The following is a 19,046-nucleotide window of genomic DNA, read 5'->3' on the forward strand; positions in this document are numbered from 1 at the left end:
TCAATTTGTCCCTGAATATCGCTCATATCAGCTGTCTCATGCATTAGAGTATCCAAGTCTTCGTCAGCTTTCGATCTGCTGCTTAATGGATGAGAAGTTACGTAGGCTTCAGTGGATGACACGTCTGATGGATTCTTGTCATCACCCACCAAAAAGTTATCGATGTAGGCGTTCATGTGACCTGGTTCTACGACGGAGGGCGGATTCTGAAAAAAAATTAACGAAAATGGGTCGAATTTCAGGTTTATACGTGGATTTTGAGAGGAGTTATTGGGGAAAATGAGATTTGGGGTCTGCTAAACATTTAGCAGACCCAAATCTCATTTTCCCCAATAACTCCTCTCAAAATCCACGTATAAACCTGAAATTCGACCCATTTTCGTTAATTTTTTTTCAGAATCCGCCCTCCGTCGTAGAACCAGGTCACATGAACGCCTACATCGATAACTTTTTGGTGGGTGATGACAAGAATCCATCAGACGTGTCATCCACTGAAGCCTACGTAACTTCTCATCCATTAAGCAGCAGATCGAAAGCTGACGAAGACTTGGATACTCTAATGCATGAGACAGCTGATATGAGCGATATTCAGGGACAAATTGAGGAGGAGCGGCACAAAATGGCTTCAAAATATCGAGATGAGCATACTAGACAGCGACGGGCGGCCCAAGCGAGATCCAGATATCAGAGAATGACGGAGAACGAGCGAAAGATCTATAATCAAAGACGAAGAATGCGTCAAATGGGAGTGGATCCGACTAATGAAAGTAACCCTGGCCCTCTGGATAATCTTGTTAAAACTCAAGCTCGACAAGCGAACGCTAGAAAAGCGGAAGCGGCACGTCAAAGATACCATAGAATGACACCTGAGCAACGAAAAGATTACAATCAACGTCGGACGGAAGCATTCAGAAGACGCCGGGAGGAAGAGGAGAAGTTGTTGTCGACGCCAGCAGGGCGAATTTCGGCTGAAGCGCTGGCAAAAGCGCAGCAGATTATGGTGCGAAACGCGCGGAAAGCGGAATCTGCGAGACTTAGATATCAAAGGATGACAGTGGAGCAACGAAAAGCGTATAATCTACGACGAGCGGCGACAAAAAGGACTAGAAAATATATTAATACTGAACATGTTGATTTTCCGGAGAACTTTTTAGCGGCATTGGAATCTGGAGGAGCTACTGAAGAGCCGTTTGAGGATGATGAGGATGTGGATGATGAGCAAGAGGATGAAGAGGAGGACGAGGATCATTTGGACATGAGCGATTTGGGAGGTAGGGGAACTCTCTGAAACGTTGAAGTTTGGCTCAAAAATAAGCAATTTCAAACCGAATTTCATGACTGATTTTTTTACAGAACATTCCGGTTTTTGCTTTAAATTTCAGGCTTAGGCTTTAACACCTGTTTTCCGGTAAGGAGTTTCAGCCTAAGCCTTCAATTTGAACAAGTCCCCTATTTAGCAAATGATCAAAATCATACTTGTAAAATTCCGGGCCGGCCCGCCAAAGCCCGGGCCCGGGCCGGGCCGGGCCTGTGGAAAATTTCAAGGCCCGGGCCCGGTAGCAAAAATTTTTGTCATTTTGAACCGAATTTTGAGCTCTCAATACAATTTTCTATATTTTTTTGTGCTTTTTGGATTGTTTGTCTGTTTGATCAAAAAATATCAAAAAAACTCGAAAAAAAATTTTTGATCGAAAAAAAAATTTTGAAATTTTCAAAATTTTGAAATTTTCAAAACTTGTGGAATGACAGGCCCGCCGGGCCGGGCCGGGCCTCCGAAATTCGGGAAAAAGCCCGGCCCATCCCGTTACAAGCATGATCAAAATTTAGCAAATGAAATTTAGCAAGTGAGGCTATTTTAGCAAATGAGCGAGTTTAGCTCAGGAGCATATTTAGCAAGTGAGCATTTAGCAAAAAATCATCAAGCTAATGAGTATTTTTTCTTAATGTTTAGCATAAGATTTGGGTCTGCTAATGTTGCTCTCGTTTCTCTGTGTCTCGAAGGCCTGCTAAATAGCTAGCAGGCCAATGAGAGACGCAGAGAAGCGAGGGAATTGGTATGCCAATTATTTAGCAGGCCAATGCGCTTCACTCGAACATTAGCAGGCCTACGAGACGTAGAGAAACGAGAGCGTGGGTCGGCTAATGTTTGAATAGCAGGCCAACTCTCTCACTTCTCCGCGTCTCGTAGGCCTGCTAAATAATTAGCAGACCAATTCGCTGCCTGCGCTAAACATTAGCAGGCCAACGCCCCTCTCTTTCTCTCCAACAAGACGCAGAGAAAAGTGGTCTGCTAATGTTTCTTAATGTTTAGCAGACCAGTAATCTCGTTTCTCTGCGTCTCTCTTCAACATTAGCAGACCCAAATCTATTAATTTCCCTCATAACTTTGCTCAAAATCCACGGAGAAACTTGAAATTTGGCTCATTTTAAGCAGAATTTCTCCTTTTTTTCAGACATGCCGATCTCCTCTGAAATCGGACACCAATCACTAGAAGACTTCATTGTGCCGGACGAAGCGACTTGCGAGCTCCACATGGCCGAAGTGATCAACGAGGTGGCGAATTCTGCGGATAGTGAGCTCTCGGTGTTCGCTCAGATGGAAAGTGACGTCATTCGTCGGACCAAGAAAGCGAATACGCAAATTTTGAAGTGAGAATCAAAGATTATGAACCCCAAAAAAGCGTTTTTTTTTCAGAAAAATGGTGAATAACCCAGGTTCCGGTTCTTCTAGAAATTTCAATCCGTACTCGTCATTCATGGGAGGGGACTTGCCCAATGCACAGATGATCCCATCATCTGAATACGCCGACCCCTCCGAGCCATGCACCTCTTCAACGCCTTCAGCGACGGCAGTGCCTTCAGAAACTGCTGAAAATCGATTGATCGACGAGGACGCGCTTCGTCAAATGATTGAAACTGGATACGATTCGAATGGAATGCCAGTCGAGGTTCGGACTTCGGATGGTCAGGCGATTCGAACGGTTGGGGATTTGATGTAAGGATTTTAAAGCCCCTGTTGAAACTAATTTTTGATTTCCAGCTCTCGAAACGTCAACCACGGCCAGACGGTGTTCATCACTCAGCGTGTCGCCGAGCAGAAACCCCCAGTTTTCCATACCAACAGCTTCCAAGATGCGCCTCCAACGACATCCAGCCTTACCCAGGACAATCAAGTGGGATCAACGACCTCCTCGCATTTGGATCAATATGTAAACCAAATTATGTTCTTGAGTCTATTTTTTTTAATTGAGATATTCTAGATGAATGATACAGCAAGTCACGAGGAAGAGTGCGATTTCGAGGATGACGACGATGAGAAGGTGGACTCGGTGGAAGATTCGCGATTAGAAGCAGTGCGAGCGCGACGGGCGGAACGGGCAAGAGCTAGGTAGGTCACCTACCTACCGTAGGTGGTGAAAACAGCGCAAAAATTAATAAAAATCAGCCAAATTTCAAATTTCTGCGTGGATTTTGAGCAGAGGTATAAGGTAAAACAAATTTGGGTCTGCTAATATTGAAGAGAGACGCAGAGAAACGAGAGAATTGGTCTGCTAATTATTTAGCAGGCCAATGCGCTTCACTCGAACATTAGCAGGCCTACGAGACGCAGAGAAACGAGAGCGTTGGTCTGCTAATGTTTGAAAGGGCAGGTCAACTCTCTCGTTTCTCTCCGTCTCTCGTGATTCTGCTAGCTAATTAGCAGGTCAACGCTCTCTCACCCTGCGTCTCTCTGCAACATTAGCAGACCCAAATCTTGTTTCCCTCAAAATAATCCTAGAAAAGTGAAAATTGAACCTTTCTTCTTCATTCAAAGACCTCTTTCAAGCTCTTCCAGATATCATCGAATGTCAGAAGACCAACGTCGTGAACAGAACGCGCGTCGTGCGGCTACCCTTCGCCAAGCGAGAGCTCGAGACGAGGAACTTCTGAAAATGTGCGAAACGACGCCGTTGGATCAGCTGGATCCAGAAACTGCGCGGCAGATAAAGGTGGCACAGGATCGACGGCAAAGACGGGCGGAGCAAGCGAGAAATAAGTATAAGCGAATGAGTGAGGAGGATAGGAAGAGGTACAATGCACTGAGAGATGCGTCTAGGAAACAGAGAAGAGGTAGTAATTAGCAGACCAAAGCTCCTAATCTCTTAATTATGTATTTCCTTTCAGTCACCGCCCATCAACACTTTCTAGACGACTCCCATGAGGACCCGATGGAAGACCCGCCCACTTCTTCATCTCCTCTGGATCCCGACGACCCTGCTAGCTTTTTCTATGGAGTCTTCCCGCCAAAAACATGATTTTAATTCATCAATTTTCATATTCTTTAAAGCAACTTTACTATATAGATTCTCGATGTTGATCTCAATTTATTCTAAGTTTCTAATGATTTTTCTGTGATTTTTTAAATATTCACTGTAGTCTGATACTCGAGAAATTCGTTAATGAATGTAATTATAATTAGAAAAATGGAATTTTTTGATTTTTGTGATTTTCTTTCCCAGATCAGGGATATACTTCTTGTAACTAATAGAAACGGCAAATATTTATTCATTTCTTTTAAAAAACCAATATTGGTCAATTTGTAGATTTTGAAATCTCCAAAACCCCCAGAAAAAAGGTTATTTTCTGATATATATTTAAATAAAATAAATTTTCCAATAACGAGAGAGCACACAAAACTCGGAGACGCAGTGAAGCAAATCCGTGCAATTGCGCGTCGCTGTGTTTGCGGACCATGCCGGAATTTCCGAGAATTTCGGTCGGTTTTGCACTGATTTTCTCATTTGTTCACGTCGGATTTTCTCGATTTTCAGTGCGGAAAATTTAGAATTTTTTGGTGATTTCCACGTGAACTGCCACCTGGAATTTGCTGAAAATCCAGGTGGCCGTTTTGGAGCTGGAAATTTGTCTGGAAATTGAAGATTTTCAAAGAAAATTGTTTTCAGTTTTTAACGCTTTTTCCTTTGAGTTTTTAGCAGATAAATTGAATTTTCTGAATTTTTGGTACCAAAATTGATATTTTTCACCCACAATTGGCTCCAAAAGATTGATTTTGTTATTTGTCGCCTATGTTCAGTCATTTTTCCCAATATTTGAAATTCTAGCTTTTTTCTTGTTAAAATATATGATTTATCCCTTTTTTCATGGTAAAATTCGTATTCTTTCTGCTTCAAAGTATATCAAGATGATAGATTTTTACCTATTTTTCCTTTTTTAAAAATAATTCTTTTACATGTCAAATTGACTATTTTCAGGTAAAATGGTGCCTACACCAGCGGGACAATCGAGTAGTCAACCGCTGCCGGTTAAAGAATTGGGATATTTCAAGAAGATTGTGGTAAGAATTTCAAAAAACATGTTTTTCTCAATTTTCTGTAATTTTGAAGTCTTAACTTTGAAATTCAGCCATTTAAAAACCTAATTTTTACCCAAAATTCGCAGAAAAGCTATGAGCAGAAGCAATACAAAACGGGACTCAAGTTTGCCAAACAAATCCTCTCGACTCCCCAGTTCGCGGACCACGGAGAGACCCTAGCGATGAAAGGATTGATTCTGAATTGTATGGGAAAGCTGACAGAGGCTCAGGAGTGTGTTAAGCGAGGACTCAAGTCGGATTTGAGATCCTACGTGTGTTGGCACGTCTACGGACTGATTCAGAAGACGGAGAAGAAGTACGACGAGGCTATTAAGGCCTATAAGAGAGCTCTGATGATTGACAAGGACAACATTCAAATTTTGAGAGATTTGTCGCTGTTGCAAATTCATATAAGGGATTATGATGGGTATTTGGTAAGTTTTGGTTTTTTTGGAATACTGAAAATAGTCCTTGGAGCCAATTTTGGCGATTTTAGAACTACTTTACATGATTTTTGCATTTTATTCATGTAATCCCTTGAAAATCAATTTTCCAGGCTTCGAAATACGATCTTCTGCGTCTCCGTCAAAACCAACGTGTCTCATGGCTCGGCTACATCGTTGCTCATCATCTCCTCAAAGAGTACTCTCTGGCTCTTGGAATTATTGCTGAGTACATCAAGAATAATACAGTAAGCCGTTTTTGACCGATTCCCGCGGAAAATCCAAAATTTTTCAGCCGTCCGGCTACGATTTCGAGTTCTCCGAGCTGATTCTCTATCAGAATTTGATAATGCGAGAAGCTGGACAGCCTGACGTCGCGCTTCAGAAGTTGGAAGAGAACGCGGCGCATATTGTGGACAAAGTGGCCTATATGGAGACTCGCGCCAACCTGCTGATGGATTTGGAGCAGCCGAAACAGGCGGAGCATGTGTGGAGAGCGTTGATTCAGAGGAATCCCGAGTGTTTGGAGTATTACGATATGTTGCAGACGTGTATGGGCATTAAAGGTTAGGGATTGGGATGATTTGGGTCTGCTAAATAGATAGCAGACCCAATTTCTCGTTTGTTCGAACATTAGCAGACCAACAAGAGTTCTAGAGATCTAGGACGGCTACCAATTTGAAACCACTACAAATCACTGAAAAGGGAAACTATAGGTATTCTGAAACCTGTTTTAGGAAGCTCTAATGTAGCTCTATCATTTGATGGTAGAGAAATCTGAAATGTCGGGTTTCTAGGTCACCAAAATAAAAGTTTTTAGAATCTAAAAGCTGCTCAGAATAGCCCAGGATTAGCTCTATCAGTTGGCGGCTGAAAAATGTGAATTTTCGGGTTTTTAGGCAACTAATTTAGAAGGACTGCAAATCGGTTCAAAAGGAAGCTATAGGAATTCTGAAACCTGTTTCAGAAAGCTCTAACTTAGCTTTATCATTTGATGGCCTAAAAGTCTGAAATTCCGGATTACCAGACCACCAAACTCGGCTCATAATAGCCCAGAAATAGCTCTTTCATTTGGCCGCCTAGAAAACCAATTCTTACTATAATATTTTCAGAAAATCCAAAAGCCCAACTCGCAATGCTCGATGCTCTTGCGGAAAAGTACGAAAAAGCGGCAGCACCACGTCGTCTGGCCCTCTATCTCGTCGAAGGTGAAGAACTCCGTCGTCGCCTTCACGAATGGATGATTCCGATGCTCCGAAAGGGTGCTCCATCGCTGTTCGCTTCTCTCGTCCCCCTCTACAAATATCCTCAAAAGATTGCTGTCATCGAATCGCTCATCAACGAATATGTCAATAAAATGGATGACGAGGGATATGGAAACGTGAATTTGGAAGGAAATTCTGCAGAATGCGAGCCAGCAACCACGGCTCTCTGGTTGTACGTCCTAGCTGCCTACCACTACGATCGTGTCCATATGGTACAGCTGGCACTGAACCATATCGATAGAGCCATCCAACACACGCCTACTGTAGTTGAGAATTATATGCTCAAGGCTAGAATCTATAAGCATGCTGGTGACTATGATGAGGCTGCTCGTTGGATGGAAGAGGCTCAATCGCTGGATACAGCTGATAGATATATCAATGGAAAGTGTGGAAAGTACTTGCTCCGCGCGAAACGACCATACGAGGCGAACAAAATGTTGTCAAAGTTCACAAGAGAGGGAGAGAATGCTGCAAGTCACTTGACGGATATGCAATGTATGTGGTATGAGCTAGAAAGTGGACGATCGTTCCGAGCAGTTGGGAAGTACGGAGAGGCACTCCGGAAAGCACATCATGTGGAATTCCATTTCAACACCTGGATTGAGGATCAATTCGATTTTCACACTTATTGCCTTCGCAAAATGACCCTATGCTACTACATTCGTCTTCTCCGGATGGAGGATAAGCTCCGTTGTGCTGATTATTACTATCAGGCGGCGAAATTGGCAATTAAAATCTATCTGAGAATGATTGATCGACCAGATGATATGAATGAGCATGCAGCGATGATAAAGGAGGGAATGACAGAGAATGAGATTAAGAAAATGAAGAAGAAGCTGAAGAAACAGAAGGAGGCGCAAGAGGAGGAGGAGAAGAAGAAGAAGGAGAAGGAGGTGAAAGAGGAGGGACTCCAGAGAGGACCACAGATTGATGCTGAAGCTCTTCTGAAGACGGAGGATCCATTGGGAGAAGCTGCGAAGTTTGCGAATAATATTCATACTTTTGGAACTCCAAAGGTTACTGGATACGCTCTCTGTGCAGAAGTCTATCAACGGAAGGAAAAGGTTCTTCTGGCGTTGAAATGCCTGAATGAAGGAGTGAAGAGGGATCCCAAACATCCATTGTTGCATATTCAGAAGGTCAAGTTCTTGAAGGCGTGGCCAACCTATGACTTGACAGGGTTGGTCAGGGAAACGGCTGAGGAGCTGGTGAAGCTGGTTTATGGAGAGGAGAAGGATGCTGCGAAGCTTAACGATAAGTTCAAGATTGCGAATCAACACGATTTTGCGTCCAGATTGGCTTGTAAGTGTATACCATGGAACCTCTATTAAAAAGGCCTCCTTATTGCCAACCTTGAGCTAATTTATCTTGGCTCCTGTGTATTTGACAGGAATCGAGATAAATTGGCTCACAATTAAAAGTTACGGGCCCTTCTATTAGAGTATTAACAGGGGGGGGGGGGATAAGAATTAAAAATTAAATTGGCTAATTTTCAGATGCCGAAGCCGAAACCTTCCTTCATCCAACCGTGTCGCAGGCCAATTGGCTTCTGAAGTCTGTCGAAGATTCCAGTGTAAACGGAAGATCCCTGAGAATGATGATCAAGCTGAAGGATGGAATCGAGTACGGAAAGTATGGAAAATGGAGCAAGGAAGAGGTAAGGATAATATTTAGCAGATCAATGATCGTAAAAACGGTTCGAAAATCCTACAAAAATAAGCCAAAATTCGTCAAAATAGCTTTTAAATCGCTGAAATCGGCCCAAAATTCCTGAAAATAGCTTCCAAATTGTTAAAAAATGTCCAAAAATTCTTTAAAAATCAGCCAAATACTATTTTTCATGAGTTTTAGACTGCTAAATATCTAGCAGACCAAAATTTTGAATTCACCAACTCAACATTTTTTCAGAACGATAAACTCCGCAAACTAGTCGTCGGCATGTTCCCATTGGCTCTTGATTTCGGAGGAGGTGTACCCAAAACGGCGACATCTTCGACTTCTGACGCCTCGACAGCTTCGACGTCTTCTGAATCCAAATAGATTCTTTATTATTTTTCATTTTTATACTTGTTTTTTCCCTTTTCCCCCGCTCTTTCATTTCTCTTTGTGTGGTTTTTGCTCGTTCGGTTCTCCCCTATTTTTTGGGGATTTTCTAGGCGGATTTCTACCCTTTCAGACTTTCTTTCTCCCAATTTTTCCCCTTTCCAGCCCACAAGAAATATCAATTTTAGGTTTCCTTTAGTAGATTCTATTATTTTCCCCTTTTTCCCTTGAATTTTGTTTGTTTATTTTTAATTTTTTTTGTTTATTGCAAATAATTAAATTTAAATATTATAAATATCCCCTCTATTTTCCCCCCTAAAGACTACTGCTGTTACCTCTACCGATCTTTGTTTTTCTTTTTTGTCTTAATATTTCTATTTGACCCCCTTTTCTCCTACCCATCTCTACTTTTAAAAAATAATATCGATCTTTTGAATTTTTGATCTACTAATGGTTCTCTTTCTGCAGTTTTTAAGGTTTGGAGAGCCTTTTTTAATTATTTTTGCTAGCTTTTTTTTTCCAAAAAAGCAATTTTCGGTTTTCTAGGGACAAAAAATCAAAATGGGAGTATTAGTAGTGGATACGGATCACGAGGATTCCGATGAATCACACAACTACAGTAGTCATCAAGAGGAACAAGGTTTCAATGCGGCCTATGAGTCGAAAGAGGTAAATTTTTGGGTCTGCTTATTATTCGAAAAAATCAGAAATCAGACTTTTGAGTCTGGTAAATATTTGAAAAAAAAATAGAAATCCCATTTCTTGGGTCTCCTAATTATTTTTTTAAATACAGAAATCACACTTTTTGGGTCTGCTAAATATTCTTGAAAATGGAAACCCCAGTTTTGGGTCTGCTAATTAATTGAGAAGTCGAATATCCAATTTATGGGTCTGCTAATTATTTGGAAGAACAGGAATCCAGTCGTTTTGGGTCTGCTAAATATTCTAAAAAATGGAAAACCCAGGTTTGGGTCTGCTAATCATTTGAAAATTCCATTTTTTTTGGTCTGCTAATTGTTTGAAAAGACAAATCTCATTTTTTGGGTCTGCTAATTATAAAAACTGTAATTTTCCAGGTCCTCGGCCGCGGTCTGGCCTCAACAGTTCGCCGATGCATCGAAAAAGGAAGTGGCCAACATTTCGCTGTGAAAATTGTCGACGTCTCCACCGAGAAACAAAGCGAGCACGAAGCGAAACGTCTTCTAGAAGAGACAATTTCAGAAGTAGAGATTTTAAGACAACTCATTGGACATCCATCTATTATTAAAATCCACGACTTCTATCAAACGCCATCGTTTCTGTTCGCGGTTTTCGAAATGGCACCGAAAGGAGAGCTATTCGATCAGTTGAATGCGACGGTGACAGTGTCAGAGAAGAAGGCACGACGACTGATGAAGCAGTTGTTTGATGGAGTTGAATATATGCATGCTAGACATATTGTACATAGGGATTTAAAGGTGAGCAAAAAACGAAGAAAGCGGTTCATTTTTCACTTTTGTGCGATTATTTTGAAGAGAATTGTGAAGGAAATGAAATTTTGGCCCAAAAAATTTGCAAATCTGGTCTATTTTATGTTAAATCATTTTTGACCTTTTTGAGTTCAATTTGGACCATTTTCAGACAATTTTAGACAGTTTTAGGACCATTCCTGGATTATTTTTGGACCTTTTTAGACCCCTTTTGCCTATTCTGGACCGTTTTAGACTGTGTTTGAACTTTTTTTTTGAACATTTTTTATTTTTCCAAGACCATTTCAGATTATTTTCGGACAATGTTGGGCCATTTCAGCCCATTTCAGATCATTTTTGAACCATTTTTCCTTCCCATCCACTTTTCCTATTACGTTAGGTTTTTTCCAGCTAGAGAACATTCTATGCATCGACGACGAGCGAATCGTGATCTCAGACTTTGGATTTGCCACCCGCATCCCACCAGGTCAAAAACTTCGTGATCTATGCGGAACTCCAGGATATCTGGCCCCGGAAACGATTCGGTGCCAAATGTACGACAACGCCGAGGGATATTCGCTGGAGGTGGACGAATGGGCGTTGGGAGTGATCATGTACACTCTGTTGGCCGGTTATGCACCATTCTATCATAGGAAGTGAGTAAATCCCATTTTTTGAATTTGCTAATTATTAAAAAACCGGATATTCCATTTTTGGGTCTGCTAATTATTTGCAAACTCATTTTTCTACTATAGGGAGTTCAAACTACCAACAAAGGGCATATGGATTCCGCTTTTTGCAAATTTTTCCACGCCCCTAGATAGTAATTAGGTGCACCTGTCCTTTCTGCAATCTCACACCTCCCAGTAACTCCTAGTACAGAGAATTCTGTACTTTTTACCCATATTCATGGGTAATGAATATTGCAACGTCTTCTGCGGATACAGAAAGCCTAGAAGAGTAAGTTTCAGATTCTCTGCGTCTCTCAATTTTCCCTAGTCTCTCACAAGGAAGTTAGTCACACGTTCAGGATCATAAAAATATCATAAAAATAGGCAAAACGTGTTTAACTAATTAATTGGGTCTGCTGTCGACCATGTGACTATAGAATATGATTTTTTTTTTGGTTTTCAAAATACTTTTATAATTTAAAAAAACTCCTTAAAAATAGCCTGAAAATGGTCTAAAATTACCTAAAAAGTGCCTTAAAATATGTCTGAAATAACCTAAAAAATATACCTTCATTTCAGTCATTTTTGGGGTATTTCAGAACCTCTTTTTTGGATCTTTTTAGGACATTTATGACCATTTTCAGACCATTTTCCGGCTTTTTAGATCAATTTTACATCTAGAAAATTTTCAGACAACTAATGATGCTTCGAATCATCCAACAAGGCAAATATGAGTTTCGCAACGAGCAATGGAACAATATCACCCCGGATGCGAAGAATCTGATCTCTCAACTCCTTCAAGTAGATGTCACGAAGAGAATCACCTCTAAAGAATGTCTCACCCATGAGTGGATGGTCCCGATTGCCCAGCAGCCAGCACCAGTACCAACGGTTCAAGTGGAATTGGTCAAAGATCAGAGATCCGAGAAAGCTCGGAAGAGGTTCAAAACTTCGATCATCTGGGTGCGATTCTTCCAGCGGCTGGCCAAGTATAAGTACCTGAAGACGGTTATTGATCGAGATGTACTCAGAAAGAGACCATTCAGAGATAGAGATGTAAGTTTTAGGAGCTAATCAGGGCTAATTAGGGCTAATCGATATTAAAAATACGTTTTTAGATCCGCCACGAAGCCGAATCATCAATGTTCAGTGTTTACGGTCACTGGGTGAATCGTGGCTTCTACTACTCCCGAGACATGCTTTTCGCCAATAAGCCACGTCCCAAATTCGCCAAAAAGACGCAAGAGTCGGAGCAACTCAAGGTTCCAGGAGCACCATCTAAATAATTAGCTTTTTTTTTGCTTATTTTTAGCACATTTTTGTCATTTCCAGTGTTTTCTTGCCCCCGATTTTCTCTCTAATCATGTTTTTCTTTGTACTAGCTGTAAAAATCCCTTTTTCCTAGCGCGATTTTTTGTCAAAATTCTCATCTTGTTTTCTAGCCCCGCCCCTTTTTCCCGCCCCCGCTGTACAGATCTCTCCCTGTCTGTCTTTAAAAAAGAAGCATTTTCTGATTTATATATATTAAGCACCGTTTTCCCCTCTTTCCTCTGTATTCCAGATCATTGTATAAATTTTTGAAGGAATCCCTTTTTTTGCAAGTTTTAAAGCATTTCTCCGACGGTTTTATAAGAATTAACCGATTTCTACTTTTTTCAAAATTGAAACTTACTGGAAAAGTGGTCTGATAAATATTTAGCAGGCCAACGAGTCGCAGAGAAAGCTTTTGCAAAAAATTCTGAAAAATGGTCCAAATGTCATGTTTCTACGATGATTTTGAGAAAAGTTATGGAGGAAACGAAAATTTGGGTCTGCTAAATAGCAGGCCAAGGAGAGACGCAGAGAAACGAGAACATTGGTCTGCTAATGTTCGAATAGCAGGCTAATTCTCCTTTTTTCTCTGCGTCTCGTGGGTCTGCTAATGTTTTTGGCGTGCGAAATCATTAGCAGGCCCACGGGGCATGGGTCTGCTAATATTTTGAAAAGACGCAGAGAAACGAGAGCATTGGTCTGCTGAATATTTAGAAACATTAGCAGACCACTTTTTCTCTGCGTCTCGTGTTTTTGGCACGCGAAACATTAGCAGACCCACGGGGCATGGGTCTGCTAATGTTGTGAAGAGACGCTGAGAAACGATAGCATTGGTCTGCTAATGTTTTAAGTGCGCGGAAAACATTAGCAGACCACTTTTCTCTGCGCCTCGTGGGTGTGCTAGTATTTTTGGCGCGCAAAATCATTAGCAGGCCTACGAGACGCAGAGAAAAGTAGACTGCTAACGTTTGAGTGTTTCGCATTGGTCTGCTAAGTATTTAGCAGGCCAATTCTCTCTTTTCTCTGCATCTCGTTGGTCTGCTAATGTTTGAGTGAAGCGCAGTGGCCTGCTAAATAATTTGCAGGCCAACGAGAGACGCAGAGAAGAAGAAAGTGGTTTGCTTATTATTCAGTAGCTGTAAAATCCCTCAAAATTGTTTAAAAACAATGCAATTTTCAGAGTTAAACCATCCCAAAAAGCCATGCAGTTAGATATAGATGGCCTAAAAGTGCTGTTCCCGTACGATTATGTCTATCCGGAGCAGGTTTTGTATATGAAAGAAGTCAAAAAGGCCCTAGATGCCAATGTAAGAATCTTTTAAAGCATCTTTAGAGGCTAATATTTGAGGCTTTCAGGGTCACGGCTTGCTAGAAATGCCGTCAGGAACTGGAAAAACGGTTTCCCTCCTCTCCCTGGTGCTCTCTTATATGATCTCCTACCCCGATCGGCTGGATAAACTGGTTTATTGTTCCAGAACGATTCCAGAAATTGAGAAATGCGTTGAGGAGATGAAAGTGCTATATGACTACTGGGAGAAGGAGACAGGGGTGCCGGTGGCGAAGATTACTGTAGCAATGAGTGCCAGAAAGAATTTGTGTATCAATGAGAAAGTGGCAGCTTTGAGATTTGGAAATACGGTAGACTCGGCATGCCAGAAGTTGACGTCTTCTTCGGTGCGAGCGAAACGACAAGAGAATTCGGAAATTGAAGGATGCGATTTTTTCGAAAACTTCGAGGCAAACGGGTTCCCAATGCAGAATGGGGTCTGGAACCTGGAGGATCTACGTCAGCTGGGCAGAGAACGCAAGATTTGTCCTTATTTTACTGCTAGAAATGCTATCAACAGGGCTCATATCGTTGTCTACTCTTATCACTATATTTTGGATCCAAAGATTGCTGAGCTGGTGTCAAAGGATTTTAGTAGGAAGTCAGTTGTGGTTTTTGACGAGGCACATAATATCGATAACGTTTGTATTGAGTCAATGTCAGTGGCGATTTCACAAAAGAACGCGGATCGGGCATTGCAGGTATATTAATAAAAACTAGATTAAATTGCGCTGAAGGCGCACCAGCCATTACTAAAAGCTTTGAAATATCAGATTCTTCTGGTTTTTAGGAGCTCCAAAATCTGGAACAAGTAGTGGGAAGGATTAAAAGTGCGAATTCGGAAAAACTACAAAACGAATACGACAAATTGGTTGAAGGGCTGAAACGAGCTGAAAGAGAGAGAGCAAACGACGAAAGGCTGGCGAATCCATGTATTCCAGATGATATTCTGAAGGAGGCGGTGCCTGGAAACATTCGGCAGGCGAATCACTTTCTTTTGTTCTTGAAGCGATTCGTGGAGTATGTTAGGCATCGATTGAGAACGCATCAGGTTAGGATTTAGGGCTGCTAGTGGTTTAGCAGACCAAAATATTCAGTACCAGGTACTGAGACGAGCGGTAAAGATCTACTGATATACACAGTAAAGAAAAAAGTAGAATATATCAAAAATTCCTGAAAAAACGAAAAGAATCCTCAAAAATAGCTGAAAACCTTATAAAGGCCTAAAAATTTTGCACAAAAAGCGAAGAAAAAATAAAAATTTCTCTTTTAAAAAAATGGTCAAAAATGCATTTAAAAGGTCCTAATTAGCCTGAGTGGTCGAAAATGACATGAACGTAGTCAAAAATGGCCTTGAAATGGTCAAAATGGCTGAAAATGGTAAAAAAAAACCTGACAATGGTCAAAAATGGCGTAAAAATAATCAAAAATAGCCTGAGAATGGTCAAAAATGACCTGAACGTAGTCAAAAATGGCCTGAAAATGGTCAGAAATGGCCTGAAAATGGTCAAAAATGACCGTAAATCCACTGGAAAATACGTTTTTGCATGTTGTTTGAGTATTGGTCTGCTAAATAATGAGCTATAACGTTTTACAGGTCCTCATCGAAAGTCCAGCCGCATTCATGAAAGACATCCAAGAACGTATGTGCATCGAACGTCGTCCAATGCGATTCTGCGCGGAACGCCTCGCGAATCTCGTCAGAACCCTCGAAATCACAGATAACGGAGATGTCTGGGCCCTCTCACAAGTGACCACAATGTGTACACTGGTGTCAACCTACTCAAAAGGATTCTCAGTCATCGTTGAACCTCAAGACGGAAGTCAAATGGCAACAATCACTCTATCCTGTCACGACGCTTCAATTGCCATTCGTCCAGTCCTCCATCGTCATCAATCAGTAATCATCACATCTGGAACACTATCTCCTCTTGAAATGTATCCAAAGATTCTGGATTTCGATCCAGCAGTCGTTGCTTCCTTCACTATGACCCTGGCTAGACCTTGTCTTGCTCCACTGGTGGTTGCTCGTGGAAACGATCAAGTAGCCATGACCTCGAGATTCGAGCAACGTGCCGATGTTGCCGTAATTCGAAATTATGGAAATCTAGTGCTAGAAATGGCATCGTTAGTGCCAGATGGAATGGTTGTGTTCTTCACTAGCTACTTGTACATGGAGAATGTGATTGGAGTGTGGTACGAACAGCATATTATCGATGAGCTCATGAAGTATAAACTATTATTCATCGAAACGAACGATGCGCTGGAGACATCTGCCGCCTTGGAGAAGTATGTGGAAGCGTGTGATAGTGGACGAGGAGCTGTGCTGTTTTCGGTGGCGAGAGGAAAGGTGTCAGAGGGAATCGATTTCAGTCATCATTTGGGTGAGTTTTGCTACAAAATGAGCCGAAATTCAGTTTTCTACGAATTTTGAAGAAAGTTATAGACAAAACGAAGAAATTTGGGTCTGCTAGCTATTTAGCAGGCCGAAAGACACGCAGGCGGCGAGAGAATGGGTCTGCTAGCTATTTAGCAGACCTAAGAACACGCAGGCGGCAAGAGAATGGGTCTGCTAGCTATTTAGCAGGCCTAAGGACACGCAGGCGGCGAGAGAATGGGTCTGCTAGCTATTTAGCAGGCCTAAGGACACACACGCGGCGAGAGAATGGGTCTGCTAGCTATTTAGCAGGCCTACGGAGACGCAGAGCGTCAGAGAGCATTCAAACATTAGCAAGTCAATTCTCTCGTTTCTCTGCGTCTCGTTGGTCTGCTAATGTTTTGGGTGTGCGAAATATGGGTCTGCTAATCATTTAGCAGACCAATTTCACACTTTGGCCTGCTAAATCTTTATTTTTCAGGACGCTGCGTTATCATGCTAGGAATTCCATACATGTACACTGAGAGTCGAGTCCTAAGAGCCCGGCTGGAGTACCTGAGGGACAGTTTTGGTATCAGGTGAGAGACTACAAACTACAAAAATGACAATTCTTGGCTTTTTTCAATCATTTGAAGGCAGTGAAAATGACAATTTTCGGTTTTTTTTTCAGAGAAAACGATTTCCTGACATTTGACGCAATGCGACACACTGCTCAATGCATGGGACGAGCTCTCCGCTCGAAAACCGACTACGGTCTTATGGTTTTCGCCGATAAGCGATTTTCGCGACAGGACAAGCGAGGAAAGTTGCCACGCTGGATGCAGGAGTATCTGGAGACGGCGTCGACGAATCTGAGCATCGATGAGGCGGCTCAGGTGGCGAGGAGATGGTTGACACTGATGGCTCAGCCATTCGAGAAGGAACATCAGTTGGGAGTGTCCCTTTTGAATCGGGAAATGGTTCAGGATGGACAAACGATGCGGCGATTCGAGAGGGTTGTGGAATATGTGGATTGAGGGATTTTGGAGCTATTTCTAGTGTTAAAAACCTTAAAATTTGCTCGAAATTTTTTATATCAATTTTTGACCAATTTTAGCCTTTGAAACACTATAAATTGTTCTAAAATCCCCATTTCCTACTCAATTTTCATTGATTTTCTGGTTTTTTTCTCTTTAATTCATCCATTCTAAGGCCTCCTTTGTGATCTTCTATAAAAATTCCCTTTTTTATTTGATTTTTCCCCCAATTTTTCACAAAATTTCTCAAAAATTGTATCTCTTCTGCTCATCCCGATTCTCCCCTTTTTTTGTAATTTTGGCTATTTTTACCGGTTTTATTTATATACATTTGTTTAAGGGTTTTTCTTTTTTTTCTCGATTTTTGAAACCAATTTTGGCTTTTCTTGCCGTTCCAAATACCTGATTTATCGATTTTCAACCTAATTTTCGACAAATTGACCTTAATTTTCAAACAATTCAGATGTTCTCCCCTCTTCGGCGTCTTACTTTTGGGCTTCAGAATCTCCAAACTCTTCAAAAATTCCAACAAACAAGCCGTTTGATCCACCTGACGGCTTATCAGCAGAAGGGGCACTCAAAATGGCAGAATATCAAGGCGACGAAAGGAAAAAACGATATGATCAAGTCGAAAGCGACGAATTTCTTGTTGAGAAAGGTTCCTAATTATCTTAACTACCCCCCAAATTATTCCCATTTTCCAGGTAAAAGGAGCTGCATCTCGTGGTGGATTCGATTTGAAGCTGAATCGAGAGTTAGCCGACTTAGAAACTGAATTCCGTGCCCAAGGCCTCCCACTGGACACATTTAAGAATTTCCTGCAAAAAATGAAGGATAAGCCTGAAATCGAGTACACTTTTGATATCATTGGTCCGGCGGGAACATTTTTCATTGTTATCGCTGAAACTTCGAATAAGAAAGCGCTGGAAAACGATTTGAGAAAGTATTTCAACAAGATTGGAGGCTTCCGGCTAGCCGCTGATGGAGGTGTTCGGAGCTGGTTTGAGGAGAAAGGGGTGGTTCATGTGGATGTGAAGAAGGATGGAAAGGAGATGACGACGGAGCAGGTGAAGATTTGCAATAAAATGAGCCATTTTTCGTTGAATTTGGTGCATTTTGAAGAAAGTTATGGAGAAATCAATAAGTTTGGTCTGCTAATTATTTAGCAGGCCAATAGAGACGCAGAGAAACGAGAGCAATGGTCTGCTAAATAATTAAAAAATTTTAGACCTTTTTCGGGTTTTCAGCTGTTTTTGAAGATTCTTTTTCAGATTTTTTGTCTGAAAATTGGAACAATGTTCTTGAAGTTTACTTTAGATTACTGTAGGAATCTATTTTCCTTGATTTTTGAGGTTTTTTGTTGTTGCAAACACAATCACGTCAGAATACAGACAAAAATTGACTACAATAATCCTCACAAACATTGTCCCATCCATCAATTTTCAGAGGAAAAATCGTAAAAGAATCTTCAAAAATAGCTGAAAACCCGAAAAAGGTCTAAAAATTTTGCGAAAAATCAACTTTTTCTCTCGAAAATTGGCTAAGTGCAAAATTCGAATTTTCGAGAGGAAACTTTGATTTTTTCTTCTAATTTTTTTGCAAAATTTTCAGACCTTTTTAGGCTATTTTTGAAGAAGTCTGAAATTAGAAAATTTTCACAAAAAAATTGGTGGAAATCGGTTGATTTTGAGCTGAAATAGCGAATTTTCAATGTTAAACGCTTGGTTCAAACATTAGCAGACCCACGAGACGCAGAGAAACGAGAGAATTGGTCTGCTAATTATTTAGCAGG

General features: G+C 41.2%; 6 protein-coding genes across 6 annotated transcripts in view; 5 read left to right on the top strand and 1 right to left on the bottom strand.

The window, feature by feature from the left end:
* Positions 1-176, bottom strand: part of CBG15707 — a gene marked incomplete at both ends in the record, with an annotated part of 279 nt that extends 103 nt beyond the window's left edge. Inside the window, one exon of the mRNA XM_002640774.1 lies at positions 1-176. This exon is cut by the window's left edge and continues 103 nt beyond it. Within this exon, the coding sequence (XP_002640820.1) occupies positions 1-176 (176 nt within the window).
* Positions 177-427: 251 nt separating this feature from the next.
* CBG15708 lies at positions 428-4,295 on the top strand (the record flags this gene model as incomplete). Its single annotated transcript, XM_002640776.2, has 7 exons — positions 428-1,271; positions 2,454-2,649; positions 2,696-2,995; positions 3,041-3,209; positions 3,261-3,388; positions 3,836-4,110; positions 4,165-4,295. 7 exons carry the CDS (start codon positions 428-430, stop codon positions 4,293-4,295), a joined length of 2,043 nt encoding a protein of 680 aa, XP_002640822.2.
* A 962-nt stretch (positions 4,296-5,257) lies between these two features.
* On the top strand, positions 5,258-9,101 carry Cbr-hpo-29 (the record flags this gene model as incomplete). Its single annotated transcript, XM_045243373.1, has 7 exons — positions 5,258-5,335; positions 5,404-5,829; positions 5,910-6,044; positions 6,092-6,362; positions 6,909-8,363; positions 8,558-8,718; positions 8,970-9,101. 7 exons carry the CDS (start codon positions 5,258-5,260, stop codon positions 9,099-9,101), a joined length of 2,658 nt encoding a protein of 885 aa, XP_045095772.1.
* Positions 9,102-9,665: 564 nt separating this feature from the next.
* On the top strand, positions 9,666-12,509 carry CBG15711 (the record flags this gene model as incomplete). The annotated part of the gene is made up of 5 exons (XM_002640779.2): positions 9,666-9,773; positions 10,181-10,561; positions 10,964-11,208; positions 11,916-12,279; positions 12,342-12,509. 5 exons carry the CDS (start codon positions 9,666-9,668, stop codon positions 12,507-12,509), a joined length of 1,266 nt encoding a protein of 421 aa, XP_002640825.2.
* Positions 12,510-13,736: 1,227 nt separating this feature from the next.
* On the top strand, positions 13,737-17,254 carry CBG15713 (the record flags this gene model as incomplete). Its single annotated transcript, XM_002640780.1, has 6 exons — positions 13,737-13,841; positions 13,891-14,562; positions 14,652-14,912; positions 15,459-16,245; positions 16,720-16,816; positions 16,909-17,254. The coding sequence occupies 6 exons, from the start codon at positions 13,737-13,739 to the stop codon at positions 17,252-17,254; spliced, it is 2,268 nt and encodes a 755-aa protein (XP_002640826.1).
* A 463-nt stretch (positions 17,255-17,717) lies between these two features.
* CBG15714 overlaps positions 17,718-19,046 on the top strand; it is a gene marked incomplete at both ends in the record, with an annotated part of 2,098 nt that continues 769 nt past the window's right edge. Inside the window, 2 exons of the mRNA XM_002640781.1 lie at positions 17,718-17,912; positions 17,959-18,321. Of these exons, the coding sequence (XP_002640827.1) occupies positions 17,718-17,912; positions 17,959-18,321 (558 nt within the window). The remainder of the gene's footprint in view (positions 17,913-17,958; positions 18,322-19,046) is intronic.

The sequence above is a fragment of the Caenorhabditis briggsae genome (genome assembly GCF_000004555.2).
Source record: "Caenorhabditis briggsae complete genome, chrIII, whole genome shotgun sequence".
NCBI lineage: Eukaryota > Metazoa > Nematoda > Chromadorea > Rhabditida > Rhabditidae > Caenorhabditis > Caenorhabditis briggsae.